Raw genomic sequence first — 16,359 nt, 5'->3', positions numbered from 1 at the left:
AAGAGATACTGAATATCCATTTGGGAACTTAGTGGGAGGGCAGTTACTTTTGGATAGAGAAGATACTCATGATTGCTTTCTTTCTGTTAAGAAATTTTCCTGATTATCTAGAACTGCCATCCATTTTAGATGTTAAGTTAGGTGGAGAGAAAATCATGGTTTAAAAAAGTTGATCCATGACCTGAGAAACCCCCTAGATATCGAGATTCCCTCACAGATGTAGGAAAAGTTTTAAGAGCCACTAATTATCCTTCCATGCATGTTTGTGTTGTTACATATCTCAAATTTATACTTTTCCTTTTTTTTGAAACAGAGTTTTGCTCTGTTGCCCAGGCTGGAGTGCATTGCTGTGATTTCAGCTCACTGTAACTTCGGCCTCCTGGTTTCAAGCAATTCTCATGGCTTAGCCTTGGAGTAGCTGGGATTACAGGCTTGCGCCACCATGCCCGGCTAATTTTTGTATTTTTAGTAGCGATGAGGTTTCATCTTGTTGGCCAGGCTGGTCTTGAACTCCCGGCCTCAAATGATCCTGCCTGCCTCGACCTCCTAAAGTGTTGGGATTACAGGCGTGAGCCACCACATCTGGCCTTAAAAGCTGTATTTCTTAAGAATATTTTGATGTTCCTTTTCCTCAGCTCTAAATGTCGTTTGAAATGTAACAAAATCCTGTATTGCTGGTTTTAATCTGTCTTCTGTTTTTCATTTTTCATTTTAAAACCGAGAGAATAGTAGAAAGTTCATCAAATCAATGGGAAAAATGCATTCAGTATAGCTATGCTTTTAAGAGTTCTTTGCATTTAATTCATTAGAAACTTAGCATTCTTAGTTTAAAAACAGATCACTTTTAAAAACTTATTTGTGATGAAGTTGGGTGAACGGTCCACCAGCCTCAGCAGTTCGTGCCTCAGTGCAAGTGCCAGTCTATTCCGTGGGGGCTGCCTGTGCTCAGGCACATATGCTACAGACAGCCCCTCACAGTTCAGCTGCCTGTTGAGTCTCTGGCTTTCTAGGCTGTTACTTTGGTTGTTTAAATTTCATTTTGTTAATTCCTGAAGTATGGGTCTTCGTTGGCTTATTTTCCTTTTTTCTCTGGATCTCTCCTGGAGACCAGACGTGTGTTCTACATCCCTGAGGCCGTCACCTCATTCATAAGTTCTGGTGACTTTGTTTATGTTACAGAGAAGAACATAAAGAAAAAGACAGGCTTTCAGTCTGTCTAAATTCTTGGAAGAATTACCCTGATGATTGCCCAGGGAAGTGTCTGTGCTGTCTGCTTTGCTGGCTTTGAGTTTGGAGGATATTGAGGGCTTTTTTAAGGATGATTCGTGATCTTAGACCCGACCTTTCTCTGCTGTTTTTCTGGCAATTCAAACTAATTGGCATTAAAACAATATTTATTTTTAATACTGCAAATGCTTATGTTTTTATTCTTAAAAATTCATAAAACAGTGGTAAAGTAGAAGTTATTTATCCTTGACCTGGCTTTCATCCAGCCTAAGGGAAAGACTATTACCAATCTGGATGTGTCTTTCCATACCCTTTAACTTCTGCATAGTTTCCAATGTGTGGATTAGTATCACCTTTGACACCTTTTTGTCATTGTTGTTCTGTACCATTCTAATTCCTTTCCCCTCGCTTCCTGGTTTCCCCTCTTTTCCTTCCTCTTTCAGTAGGAACTTGAGAAGAACGGGAGGCAGCTGTGTGAGTCTCACTGTTAGTCTTGGGGTAGGACTTGGCTGTGTTCTTCATTGGACACAAACCATCTTGTCTGTGCTCTGACACTGCTCTTTTTTGCCGTGGGCACTCAGTCCATCCTAGTGTCAGACTTCTCATAATGAGTTACAAATGCAAGAGCTGGCAGCAATTTTCAACATCACTTCTTGAAATCATCACACTGTAATTGCTACAGTAAATTTTATTTTGGCATTTTTTTTTGTTTCTTATGACTAAAGACTTCCTCTTGACTAACACCCACATTACTTGGTTTTGCCTGACTTGCTTACCTTGTTTATCTTTCTCATCATCTTTTTCCACACCCACCTTCTTAGCATCTTTTTCTTTTACTTTCCTTCTCTTAATTTTTGAAAGATAGAACACTCTTCCCCCAACACTTAAAATAGAAATGGTTTAGCCCTAACTACATAGTAACTAACGCTTAAGTATTTGTAGGATTTCATTTTATATCCGTTGTCTCACTTAATCCTCCTCGAAAACTTGCGGTGCAGGCATGGCAGTGTTGTCCTCATTTTCCATGCTGGCCATCTCTCTCCTCTGATTTCTTTCTTTCTTTTTTTTTTTTGAGATGGAGTCTCACTCTGTCACCCGAGGCTGGAGTGCAGTCGTGCTATCTTGGCTGACTACAATCTCCACCTCCTGGGTTCAAGCAATTCTCCTGCCTCAGTCTCTGTAGTAGCTGGGATTACTAGATCCCAGGCCACCATGCCTGGCTAATTTTTGTATTTTTAGTAGAGTCGGGTTTCACCATATTGGTTAGGCTGGTCTTGAACTCCTGACGTCAAGTGATCTACACATCTCAGCCTCCCAAAGTGCTGGTATTACAGGTGTGAGCCACAGCTCCCAGCCGTCCTCTGATTTCTTTCAATACAAGTTAAACTGGGTACGCTTCACAGATTATGAAATATTTTTTTTTAAGTTGATGCATATTTTAAACTTCATCTTTTCTTCCCATGTTGACATTATCTTTAAAATGTTGCAATTTTTCTTTTTTTTTTTTGGACAGGTCACTTCTCCTCCCTAGGCCTGTTTCTTCATCTATAAAATGGGATTTTTTGATAAATTGATAAGATAAATTCTCTAAGATTTTTAAGAATTTAAATTTTGTATTTGAATTAGGCTATTTTATTTCTTTACATAGGAGTAGATGGTTGAGTTACAGCTTCAGTTTATTTGACATTGCCAAAAGTTGTTGTCCTTTAACCTTTAATAATTCATTTTTGCTTGCTATTTTTAGGGAAAGATATTTACTTCCTTGGAGCCAGAGCATGACCTTAATGATGTTTGTCTCTACCCCAACTCAGGTATGCATTCTGTAGTGAACAGTCAGTGAGACAAATAAAAAGGCTATACTTTTTTAGGTTTTAAACCCATTTTATTTCTTAAGATAGAATTTGGCTTTGTCAGCACAATTCTTGGATATTTAACTTAGAAGAATTAAGAGCAGGAAGTGGTGTCGATGATTCAGAAAATGGCACTCTTAATGACTCAGTGCTCAGCCCGCCCAGCTATTAGTGGAAAGTGGTAACAGCATACAGGTAGGAGGCAGGTGAAGTGCTATTTTGGTGTGCTCTTTAGCTCTTTTATGTGATTAGTAATAGTGTGTGGAAATTGAGGGCAGAGATTTGGAGAAAGCTAGATTGCCTGATAATACACAGATGGCTCATGAAACCACAGGTTTTATAAATTCTACGTTGTATGCTATTCAGCAATTTACATGTTAGATTTCAAAATTTAACAATGCATTCAAGGCAAATCTGTGAAGAATTTCAGAGTATGGGAGAAAAATGAGAACAGTTTCTACTCTGAGGACAGAGGTCCCCAGATCATCCTGATGGAGGGAAGTAAGGCAGAGTGTGAGAAATCCTATCACGTTTGTGCAAAGAGTACTTTGACAGCTTTCTGGAGAGAGAGTGCTTTTACCCTGACCACCAAGAGCAGAGCAGCGAGAAAGTTTTGCTTTGCGTTGAGCTGGAGCGCCGAGTGAGGTTTGGTTAGGTGGAGTTGGAGCTGAGGTGATTCTCGTAGGAGAGCAGTCCAAGACGACCAGAAAGGATGGGCACAGAGGGCTCAGTTGGGGCCGGGAGGAGTGTCCTGTGCCTGAGCTGTGGTGGCTCTGGGAAGGCTGAAGTGGGAGGCAGAGAGTGGCAGGTGGTGGAGGGCTGGGCATGATGTGCTGAATGTCTTGGGCTCCATGTGCAGTCGGAGAGGACTTGTTCCGACTGTGCTTTCAGAGGCAGGTCTACCCTGTGTTCCAAGGGTAGATTGGTTTTGAACAAAAGTGACCCAGAAGTAACTGATATTCTGAGCTGAGATGGGGAGCACAGGTGAGAGAGCAAGTTTGTAAAGATTATGGCTTCTTTTTCTAACGTGTGAGGATTAGGAGGTGATGGGCAGTTGCAGTATCTGGCAGTGTCTGGCTTCCCGTCAAAATCATTTGCACAGCTTTAAAGGTACAGCTCCCTTGACCTTATGCTAGGTGTACTGACTCATAGTATCTATGGAGAGGGCTTAGAAATGTGTGTTTTGTTGTTTTTTTTATTTTTTTTGAGATGGAGTCTCGCTCTATCACCCAGATTGGAGTGCAGTGGCACGATCTCTGCTCATTGCAACCTTTTCCTCCTAGGTTCAAGTGATTCTCATGCCTCAGCCTCCCAAGTAGATGGGACTACAGGCACATGCCACCACCATGCCTGGCTAAATTTTGTATTTTTAGTAGAAACGAGATTTTACCGTGTTGGCCAGGCTGGTCTTGAACTCCTGACCTCAAGTGATCTGCCTGCCTCCGCTTCCCAAAATGCTGAGACTATAGGTGTGAGCCACCATGCCTGGCCAGAAATGTGTATTTTTAACATACTTCCCAGTGGATTCTTAGGCGGCAAGCCCTGAATTGATCCGCAGACTTGTGCTTGGGAGGCATGTCTGGTGTCCAGTAGAAAATGTGGTCTCAGTGTAAGTGGGTCTGTAGATAGAATGTTTTGCGATTATCCCAGAAGTGGTGGGAATGAATGAGGTGACTGATAGGGAAAGCGGGAGTGAGATAGGAAGTGAGCAAGAGCCAGTTCATTTGGGAGAATGATGGGGAGGAGCCAGCTGAGAAACTGGGCAGTAATGGACAGAATGACAGTGCCAGGCCCCACAGTTGTTGAAGTATGGGAGAGATTCAGTGGGCATTGCTCAGCAACTACTAAGGATTACAGACGTTGGGGCAGGAAGGAAAAAACTAAGTTTGATTGCATGCTGCTGTTATCAATCTGGATGACGGATGCTATAATACAAACTTATTTCATCTTTTATAACTGTGTAGTCAGTGGTCCATGGCTTTTTATTCCTTCTGTTTTCTTTCTTTCTGCTTTTTCTTACCTCTTAAGGGGTCAGAAAAATTGGGTAATTCATTCAGGGTTGGTCACCCAGGTGGTGTGTGGCAGAGCCTCAGTTAGAACCCAGCCTTCCTGATTCTGGTGCCCATGCTGTTTTTCTTTTTTTTTTTTTTTTTTTTTTGAGACAGAGTCTCCCTCTGTCCCCTAGGCTGGAGTGCAGTGGTGCCATCTTGGCTCACTGCAACCTTCCCCTCCCGGATTCAAGCGATTCTCCTGCTTCAGCCTCCTAAGTAGGTGGGATTACAGGCGCCCGCCACCACGCCCGGCTAATATTTGTATTTTTTGTAGAGACAGGGTTTCACCATGTTGGTCAGGCTGGTCTTGAACTCCCGACCTCGTGATCTGCCTACCTCGGCCTCCCTAAGTCCTGTGATTACGGGCGTGAGCCACTGCGCCCAGCCGCCCATGCTGTTTCTAATTACACACTGCTCTCCCAAGAAAGATGAGAAACACTGGACTTTATAATTTACATTTCATCTGTGGTAGTTGAGAGAATTTTATTATAATCATGGGAGTAAAGTAAAATTCTGGTGAGTTCAGGAACAGATTGCAGCTGAGGATGCTGGGTCCTAGTTAGGGTATTGAAATAACCTGCACTGGGGTCTGGGCTAAGTAGGTAAGTGAGTAAACCGGGTGTAGCTGAGGCTGGGTAAGGGTGATGAGCAGGGGTAGTGCGACTGGGGGAGTGACACTTTGAAGGGCACAGAGAGTGGGGAGAGAAAGACAGTCTCACCTTGGGCTGTACAGTTTGGTAACCACTAGCCACTGAAGGGCATTGACATGTACTGTGAGTATAAAATATACATTGGATTTAAAAGACATTCTGTGAAAAAAGGATGTAAAATAGATCATTAATAATTTTCTATTAATTACATGTTGAAATGAACATATTTTAGACATATTGGATTAGTAAAATAAAATTAATTTTAACATTTTTTTAAATGTGGCTACTAAAAATTTTTAAATCACATATGTGGCTCACATGCTGTTCCCATTGGACAGTGCTGGTCTAATTTCAACCCTTTAGGATGCTGGTAAGGTTTAATAGTGCTTGTGCCTGGCTGGGCGCAGTGGCTCACGCCTGTAATCCTAACACTTTGGGAGGCCGAGGCAAGCGAATCACGAGGTCAGGACATCGAGACCATCCTGGCTAACATGGTGAAACCCTGTCTCTACTAAAAATACAAAAAATTAGCCAGGCGTGGTGGCGGGTGCCTGTAGTCCCGGCTACTCCGGTAGGCGGAGGCAGGAGAATGGTGTGAACCCACAGCGGAGCTTACCTTGAGCCAAGATCGCGCCTCTGCACTCCAGCCTGGGCGACAGAGCAAGACTCCATCTCAAAAAAAAAAAAAGTGCTTGTGCCTGGCCCAGTGTAGCGGGGATTTTTGAGGCTGGTAGGTTGCCTCAGTTTTTCCATTGTAACGAAGAATGTAGAGGCTCAGAGAGTGAAATGAGTGCCAATCTGTTGCCACCCCGAGGCTGCTATGCACAAACAGCTTCTCCACGAGGCAGGGCTAGAGTTTGGACTCTTCTTGTGGTCAACTTGATATCTCAGGTCAAGTTTTGTGCATCTGTCCCCCACCTTTAATGGCTGTAAAGATCTATTAACCCACAAAGGGCGAGACTCCTTGGCAAAGAAGCCTCTTTCTGAGAAATACTCAGGCTCAGACTATTGAGGAACCCATTCTTGAAATTCCACCTGTGATGACAGTGTTTGGAATCACAAGGACAAGGAGAGGAGGGAGGCTGATGTTAGTAGTGAGTGTTGTTACCCAGGTAACTGCTGAGGAAGAGACTTAAATTGGATTGAGAGGGTGCTGATAATTCAACCACACATCTCTGGAATACTGATTTTATTTTTTCGCCTGGTCTGTATTTATTTTTTTAGAGACAGGGTTTCACTTTGTCTCCTAAGCTGGAGTGTAGTGGCACATTTATAGCTCACTGCAGCCTTGAACCCCTGGGCTCAAGCGATCCTGCCTCGGTCTCCTGAGTAGCTGAGACTGTAGATGCGCACCATCACGCTGGGCTCTCCCCTGGTCTTACAATAAAAATTTAAATGATTTGTCATTAAAAATGACATAAAAATTGTAAAAATAAACATGGTTTTTAATGAAATTTAGAAGTGTTTCTCTCTGGGAAGAACACTTATTTAATGAAGATTATTATGGCCTAGCGCAGTGGCTCACATCTATAATCCCATCGTGCCTATAATCCTGAGGCAGGAGGATCACTTCAGTCCAGGAGTTCAAGACCAGCCTTGTCAACATAGCAAGACCCTGTGTCTACTAAAAATAAAAGAAATTAGCAGGAGCAGTGGCACACGCCTGTAGTCCCAGATACTCAGAGGGCTGAAGCAGGAGGATCGCTTGAGCCCAGGAGTTTGAGTTTACAGTGAGCTATGATCTCGAAACTAACTGTACTTCAGCCTGGGTGACAAAGCAAGACCTAAAAAAAAAAAAAATTATGTTGATAACATTTTAATTGTAGAAGCATTTGTAGCACAGTGATTTTAATAGTTACTTATTACAGTAATATTTATGAAGAAATGTTTGACAGTTTGGTCAGAAAACATTCTTAATGAGTTGCATTTTAAAAAGTCTATTTGGCAAACTGACCTATAGGCCGAATCCAGTCCACCACTTGGTAGTTTGCAGCCTTTGAGTTAAGAATGGGTTTTACATTTTTAAATGGTTGGGGAAAAAAAATCAAAGAAGAGTAATATTTTATGACATGGAAATTCAAATTTTTGTGACTGAAATTCAGATTTCAGTGTCTTTCAGCATAAAGTTTTATGTGAACACAGCCACCCTTGTTCGTTTATACATTGTCCATGTGGCTTTTGCAGCACTGTGGCAGAGGTGAGTAATTTTAACAGTGACCAGGTGGGCTGCAAAGCCTAAAGTGTTTACTGCCCGGCCCTTTACAGAGACAGTTTGCTGATCCCTGGTCCATATTACTAATACAAACAAAAAAGATCACTTTATCCACAGTATTTAATTATGAAAAATTTCAGGCCAGGCGCAGTGGCTCACGCCTGTAGTCCTAGTACTTTGGGAGGCCGAGGCATCCAGATCACTTGAGGTCAGGAGTTCGAGACTAGCCTGGCCAACATAGTGAAACCCTGTCTCTACCAAAAATACAAACGTAGCTGAGGCTGAGGCAGGAGAATTGCTTGAAACCAGGAGGCGGAGGTTGCAGTGAGCCGAGATCATGCCACTGCACTCCAACCTGGGCAACAGAGCAAGACTCTCTCAAAAAAAAAAAATTTTCAAACATACAGGAAAGTTGAAAAAGTGGTAGAATGAACATCTTTATATTCTCTCCCCAATGTTTGTTATTGTTATCTTCACCATAACTGATTTATTTATCTCGGTGCTTCTGTGGTTGTTCTGGTGTCTTTGTGGAATCACTCAAAAGCCAGCTGCAGACATGGTGGCACTTACCTGCACCGAGGGTGGCATTGATCTCCTGAAAATCATTGAAATTATTAGGTCCCTTATCGTGCCTAATAAAAATGGCAGCCGTCTTTCTAATATTATCTTACATCCAGTCCATTTTCAGGTTTTCCTAATTGTTCTCCATACGCCCTTGTTAGGTGTGGGTTTTTTTGTTTTTGTTTTTGTTTTTTGTTGTTTTTTTTTGAACCAGGATATAACTGAGGTTGTGTGTTACATTTAGCTATTGTATATCTTTAGTTTCTTTCAATCCAGAATAGTCCCCCACATCTTTTTCTTTTCTTCTCCATGACGTTGACTTTTTAAAGATCAGGCCAGTGGTCTCAGAATATCCCTCATCCTCGATTTACGTGATTTTTTTTTTCTCATGATGTTGTTTAACTTGATCCTCTACCCTGTATTTTTTCTAAAATCGAAGTTAAGTCTAAAGACTTAATTAAGTTTAGATTAAATTTGGGGCAAGAGTAATGTGCAGGCTGCTGGGGTCTCCAGATAGTCGCAGTATCCGAGAGGGGTAAGGTTGATGCAAACTAACAATCCAAGCATGATGTTTTGGACAAACGAATGACTGTTACTATCTAATAACTCGTAAGAGGTTAATCAAGAGTAGAAAAGCTAGCCAAATAATTTTTCATAAGAGAGCAAGCAAAGCAAGACCAGTAGGCGCCCCTTCTTTGTGGCTTGGATCTGAGTGTGGCAGGTTCATGCGCTCTGCTATTCCTTGCTTTCCCACACCTTTTCCTCCAGCTGTACTCTTTGTGTCTGTGCTTAATCATTGTGGGCTTAATCATAGTTTAGAAAAGCTGAAACTGTCTTTCTTTTTTCTTTTCACTTACTCATTTTGGAGTAATTGAAGCATAATCATGATTATGGTTTTGTAATATTTTTCTTATACCAAGGCTGCTCAGTATGTTGGGAAATGGTTCCGCCTTCCTGCCTTGTTCAGGGCCCTGCTTGTATGGCTCATCCGGCCACCTGTACAGTGAGCAGCTGCTCCATGCGGGTCAGGGCACTTGAAGAGACTGCATGGCTCTATGACTTGGGTGTGCATCAGATTCACGACACAGGGAGCTTGTAAAGCTTACGTGTGTCTTGAGTCCCATTCCAGACCTGTGGAATCAGCATTGGTGGTTTCAGAACCTTTGGTAGAGAGAAAAGAACGTGGGCACTGGGCTCAAGAAAGACCCAATTCAGGCTTAATAGTGGTGGAAATTCCCCAACCTCAGCATTCTCACCTGCTTTACAGGGCTGTTGGAGAGACTGCCTCTACTGGTAAATGTGAAAAAGTCTTTTATTCCCTATCAGTGCCCTCTAAATACGTGGAGAACTGTTCGGGTCATCTGTAAATATCTTTGGTGCCTTGTATAGTAAACTCAAATGCCCCATACTTTCATTTTAGGTTCTATATAGGGCAGGAGCACCCCTGCCAGTCCCCTTTGGCACAGTTCTGTGTGCACAGCCTGTCTCCTCTGAGCTGTTCGAGGCAGTGACTGATGCCATATGTTTTTGTGCAGCGCTTCCCAACATGTTTGGTGAAGACCGGGATTTTGGTTTTTTGTTTTGTTTCGAAGTTTCTAATCCACTGTACCTTGATACGTCTGTAAAATACAATACAAATGAATTACTAGGAATATGATCACACGTTTGGATGTCACTGCAGTGTTGAACTGCAGGTTTCTAAATGCTTCTTTTCTTTTTTTTTTTTTTTTTTGAGATGGAGTCTCGCTCTGTAGCCCAGGCTAGAGTGCAGTGGCCGGATCTCAGCTCACTGCAAGCTCCGCCTCCCGGGTTCACGCCATTCTCCTGCCTCAGCCTCCTGAGTAGCTGGGACTACAGACGCCCGCCACCTCGCCCGGCTAGTTTTTTGTATTTCTTAATAGAGACGGGGTTTCACCATGTTAGCCAGGATGGTCTCGATCTCCTGACCTCGTGATCCGCCCGTCTCGGCCTCCCAAAGTGCTGGGATTACAGGCTTGAGCCACCGCGCCCGGCCGATGCTTCTTTTCAATTTCTACGCTTATTTCCTGGCCTGGTGACAGTTAGCAGTCTGGCTCTGGGGACACAGTTTGAGCAGCTGTAGAGCACTGTGTTTGTGTCGTGAACTTCAGTGAGTCCTTTAGTTCCCAGAGCACATGCGGATGAGTACTGATTCATGCATGTTTCTGGGGAGGGCACTACTTTGTCAAATTCTCTTTTATTGTATTATTACAGTGTACAGTACACTGCATACTATAGTGTACTGGTTCATATTGGAAATGTGTTCTTTTGACTCTAGGTGATATCTTTTCCTTCCTTTAAAAATGCATAGTTTTATTGTGGAAACAATAATAAACAACACTAAAATAAATTTAAAGGAAAAAAGTCCTCAATGCCACAAACTCTTTACACGTACTATTACATACTATTACTGTCTTCATGAGTGAAACCATATTAATCCTGTGTTCATATGTTTTAAGTTGTCCTCACACTGTACTTATGGTTACCTTTTGCTTTTTAGTTTGACATTGTATTAAACACATCTTTCACTTTGCCATGTGGTATTTATACTGACTTTTTAAAAATGGTTTCTTATTTGATCATGCAAGAGGTCTTTTAGTTTTATCTTAGTTGATGAAATGTCAGAGTCCCGTGTTATGGAGCTTTGGAATTGGTCGACTGTCAGTGGCTCTACTTATTAGCTATGTGGTGGCCCTGAGCAAGGGAGGTAACTTGCTGATAATGTGACTTGCCTGCCACGGTGCTCATGCTCTTCTCTTCTTCTGCCTTGATCATCTTAATTTCTGCTGAACTAAGACTTGCTTTCACCGGTTTATTTTTCTGTTTGTACTTGTTAGAAGCTGCTCATACTCTTTGGGCTCTATGATGTTCTTTTTCTCATTCATAATTACTTTCAGCCCTGACCCTCCTCACTTGAGTTTCGTAGTAGACCTCCTTATATCATTAGCCATATGTGGCTATGTGAGATCCTCCCCCGTTTTAGAAAACAATCTAGCTGTGTGCAGTCTGAATTTTTTGTGTAATTACATTAGAGCACTTTCTGTGGTTTGTTGGTAGGTGTTGTTGTATTTCATTGTGGAATGTTCATTGTTGAGTGTTCAGGGTTGAGCCAGTGGAGAAGGCTTAGGAGAGGTCTTTAGTAGGAACCTTCCTTGTGGTAGTAAAGATGGGGCTTCTATCCCCAGAACTTCTTTAATTATGTCTGAAGGCTCCTGGAGATCTTTCAGCAGAGCTGTTAGTGGAGACCTAGGAAGCACAATCAGTAGAGGCCGTTTCCATCTATCATGACCTCAGTGAACATTGTTTGGAAGGCCAGAAAAAGTGCTAAGATGAAAGATTGTGCAGGGGTTACAAGCTATGCAAAACAGCTCCGATTTTGTTTTGGTTTAATGTAGACATTATTCTTGCTTTTTTAGACTTCGTTAGGTGCTTTTAGATGTTTTTACAGGGGGTGTGTGTGTGTGTCTATGAGTTTTGTGTGCATATATTTTTGGTGACCTGTTGGTCCCAGTTCAGGTCTAGCTCACACTTTTGAGTTGTGGGCAAGACGTGGTAAGATAGTATTGAGGCCAGGTGCGGTGGCTCACACCTGTAATCCCAGCACCTTGGGAGGCCGAGGCAGGCGGATCATGAGGTCAGGAGATCAAGACCATCCTGGCTAACATGGCGAAACCCCCTCTCTACTAAAAATACAAAAATTAGCTGGGCGTGGTGGCGGACGCCTGTAGTCCCAGCTACTCGGGAGGCTGAGGCAGGAAAATGGCGTGAACCCAGGAGGCGGAGCTTGCAGTGAGCCAAAATCACACCACTGCACTCCAGCCTGGGTGACAGAGCAAGACTCTGTCTCAAAAAAAAAAAAAAAAAAAGATAGTATTGAGTTCCTGCTTGAGTGATAATTGACTCTATTCACTCAGCATTTCATTTCTGTAACAGAGTCAGATATCATCACTTTTACAAACTTTTGTGTAATGAAAGGAAAGGCAGCAAAAAATATTTTTAAAAACAGAATCTAATCGTTGCCCTTAACATTTGGTATATTCATTTAGCATTATGTGATCTGATAATCTAAATGTCTTCCCTCTATGGATTCCTCTTGTATCTTACAAATAGATTTGTAAAATGAATTATTATTTGACTGATCTGTAGAAGTCTTTATTTAAAAACAGAAACTCTTGAGTTTGCCTTTAACATTGCCTCATGACTGGGGCATCAGTCCCTCTGAGCTTTCTTTTTCTGATCAATAAAATAGGGCTGATGATATATCTTCTTTTAGAGGGTTGTTTCATGTTCACTAAGATAATGTATGTGAAAGTGCCTAGATGATTATGAAGGACTGGCCAAAGGCTTGCTGGTTTCAGTCTTATTTAAAGTGCAGTGGTCTGGTCCTGAGCAGGGGTTCTGAGGAGTTTTGATGTTTGCATATTGCCATGTTGGAACTGCTTCAAAACACTTGGGGAAGGAGTGTGTTGCAAAAATGGCAGAGAAAAGGGAACAAAACTGAGACATTTGAATACTTTGATACTAAGTAGTTTAGTACCAAATAATAATGTATTTATAGGTTGCTCCTGGGGTTATAGAGAGTCCTTTATTGAATGCCAGAAAGTTATCTCTTTCTTCAGTTTTGCTTTCTTATATGCTGATCCTAAGGAGACATAATTATTAACCGCCTGGTTGGTTCAGTCTGTTATAATTCCCTGTGAGGGAGTGACTGTGCTGTAGTCAGGGCTGTTAGAGTCCCTCTAGGACTTTCTGGTGTAGACTATAACAAAATGTAGACATTTTGTTTTACAATCAGTTTTATAAAAGTTAGGAATCAAATTTGTTCTGCAAAATTTGAATTTGTTTTGCAAAAGTTAGGAATTTGTTGTGACATTTTGTGGGAAATAATTACTTTTGGTTCAGTGATTAACAGAAGCTCCTCAGGCATTTCAGAATGGAAAGCAAATAGAAATGGGTACTTTCTTTTTCCTATGCGTTGACCTTTTTCATTGTGTTTATTTTTAGGCATGCTTCTGACGGCCAATGAAACCCCCAAGATGGGCATCTATTACATTCCAGTAAGTAATACAAAGAGGCATTTCAGTAAAAATAGGACAAGCAAAGATACTTTTTATTATTTATTTAAGTTTTTGAGACGGAGTCTGGTGGTCACCGAGGCTGGGGTGCAGTGGCGCAACCTCAACCCACTGCGATGTCTGCTTCCTGGGTTCAAGTGATTCTCCTACCTCAACCTCCTGTAGCTGGGATTACAGGTGCACGCTACCACACCCAGCTAATTTTTGTATTTTTAGTAGAGATGGGTTTTGCCATGTTGGCCAGGGTGGTCTTGAACTCCTGACCTCAAGTGATCCTCTTGCCTGGGCTTCCCAAAGTGCTGGGATTACAGGTGTGAGCCACCACTCCCGGCCAAAGATACTTTTTAAATCGGATGTATTGAGGAACCTGGGTCTGCATGTGGCTATGTACATTAGACACAGTGGACTCATTTGTGGGTTGAATTTGCTTTCTGGAGCTCATCAGTTCATGCTCAAATGTTCTTTTATGGAAACTGTTTAATATCATGTTAAAATAGACTTTAGAAATTAGTATTTATTCTTCTGATTTGCATTTATTTTTTGTTTCCAAGTATTTCTGAATCTTAAACTTTCAGCTGTTAGTGATCTAGAGGTCTAATTCTAAAAAGTCTATTACTCTTCAAGTCATCGCACTATAGTTTGTTTGTTTCTTTTAAAAATAAGTCACATATAAAATAAATTATCATAGATCATCCTGATCAGGGATGATATGTAGTTTGCAAAAAAAAAAAAAAAAACAATTTTTTCCCTCCTTAAATAATTCTTCTCTTAGATAACCAGAAGCTCCCCACCCTTCCCTTTAAGTTTATAGTAGAAATGAAACAAGGAAATATGATTTCATAAGCAGAAAAACACATAGTATAAAGTTGGCATTAGATTGCTTTATACTCAGCAGATATCTCCCTTACCTGAGATTTGAGAAGAGAGTCGAGTTAGGGGTACTGAAGATCAGAATTTGAGGGAGGTGAACTCTCTGTAACCACTGTCATCTTCCAGGATGAAAATTCTTCCTGTCTATGATAGTCCTTTTAAAATTGCTCAGTTATGGATTAGGTGCGGTGGCTCACGCCTGTAATCCCAGCACTCTGGGAGGCCGAGGTGGGCAGATCACGAGGTCAGGAGATCGAGACCATCCTGGCTAACACGGTGAAACCCTGTCTCTACTACAAATACAAAAAATGTGCTGGGCGTGGTGGCGGGCTCCTGTAGTCCCAGCTACTTGGGGGGCTGAGGCAGGAGAATGGCATGAACCCGGTAGGCGGAGCTTGCAGTGATCCGAGATTGCGCCACTGCACTCCAGCCTGGGCAACAGAGCAAGACTCCATCTCAAAAAAAAAAAAATTGCTCAGTTACGTATTTTCACACACAAAAAAAGCATGCTGCTTGCTATTGACTCCGTGGTTACTGATGTGTAGTTGAAAGCACTTAGAGATACTTTGGTTGGTTGGTAGTAAAATGAAGGCTATTCAAACAGGAAGCATTTTGGTTTTCCTAAGTTACTATTTGTTCCTTTTTCCCTGGACTCTCACAGATACTGCGGTCATATTCCTATCAACTTATCCATCTTTCCTTGTATTCACTTGTTAATACATATTATGGACTACATCAGCTGTGTGTCGGGAATGATGCTGTATGCTGGCAGTATTACAGCCTCCAGGGTACTGCCCTTCACTTTGAGGAGTTACTGTTTGGAATCCAACAAGAAAGCAGGCAGTTGCCTTTCAGTGTGAGGAATGCTACCAGGGTACTGTGGTGGGAGCACGTAGGAGAGAACCTGTACCCACTGAGGGCCTGGGAGCTGATGAGAAGTGTGGTTGGCACTCAGGGAAAACTTCCCAGAGGGACAGACTTTGAAGGAGGGACCTGAGGATAGCTGCATAGACTGGGTGAAGGGGTGGGGTGGAGTGAGGTGCCCAGTGGGAGAAGGATTTTTTTTTTTTTCCTTTTCAGTCAACTTTCCCAGGTCGGGCAGTAGACCTGGGATAGGATCTTGACAGTAGAGTGGGTGCAGAGTTGTGGGAGCAAGTACCTCCCATGACTGAGCATTCGAGTTGGGGGGCAGGTAGAAAACCAGGTTAGAAGGGGTCTTGTGAGCCAGCTGTGGGGATGTAGGGCAGGGAGTCCTGGCAGAGTTGTAAGCAGGGGGGTGATAGGATCAGACCTGTGTTCTGAAAAGATTACTTTTGCTGCCACAGGGGAATTCACTAAACAGGCTCTAATCTGGACACAACAAGCACAGGCTGTGGCAGCCCACAGGAGAGATGATGGCACCTGCATTACCTGTGCCAGGCTCCCTTTCTAGTAGTTGTGGCTCTTTGGGGTTCTGGGATAATGTGAGAGAAGTCTAATCTGGTAGGCAGTACTTGCACAGGATTCATCCTTGAATTGCCCAGTGGCATGTTTCAGAGGTGTTCATTGACTGAGAGCTGTATAGATCACAGGAAACGCTGCCCTCAGACCAGCTTACATAGTTTTCTCCCAGTTTCTGCCCCTTTGGGGAACGTTGTCAGGAGAGGCAGAATAAATCAGGTTGCCCCTGTCCTTTTCATCATGAGAAAGGTCTCTTACATCTTCCTCTTAGAAGTGCTTATTGTGTTTTGATCACTACAGCAACATGGACAGCAAGTGCCTGTCCATGCCTTGGATCTTAGATCCCTTCCACATGTCAAAAGTAGATAGAATCAACTAGTGGGCAGGTGAAAAGCACTCTCAGTG

At 42.4% G+C, this 16,359-nt stretch overlaps 1 protein-coding gene across 4 annotated transcripts in view; it reads left to right on the top strand.

The window, feature by feature from the left end:
* The window catches only part of NOL10 (nucleolar protein 10), a 115,774-nt gene that overhangs the window by 28,950 nt on the left and 70,465 nt on the right, over positions 1-16,359 (top strand). For all 4 annotated transcript variants that reach the window (XM_025354156.1, XM_025354153.1, XM_025354155.1 and 1 more), the window contains 2 exons: positions 2,972-3,038; positions 13,574-13,626. In XM_025354156.1, the coding sequence (XP_025209941.1) occupies positions 2,972-3,038; positions 13,574-13,626 (120 nt within the window). The remainder of the gene's footprint in view (positions 1-2,971; positions 3,039-13,573; positions 13,627-16,359) is intronic.

This window comes from Theropithecus gelada, chromosome 13, assembly GCF_003255815.1.
Source record: "Theropithecus gelada isolate Dixy chromosome 13, Tgel_1.0, whole genome shotgun sequence".
Taxonomy (NCBI): domain Eukaryota; kingdom Metazoa; phylum Chordata; class Mammalia; order Primates; family Cercopithecidae; genus Theropithecus; species Theropithecus gelada.
The sequence above is the reverse complement of the archived record's forward strand: the minus strand, read 5'-3'. Positions and strand labels throughout refer to the sequence as shown.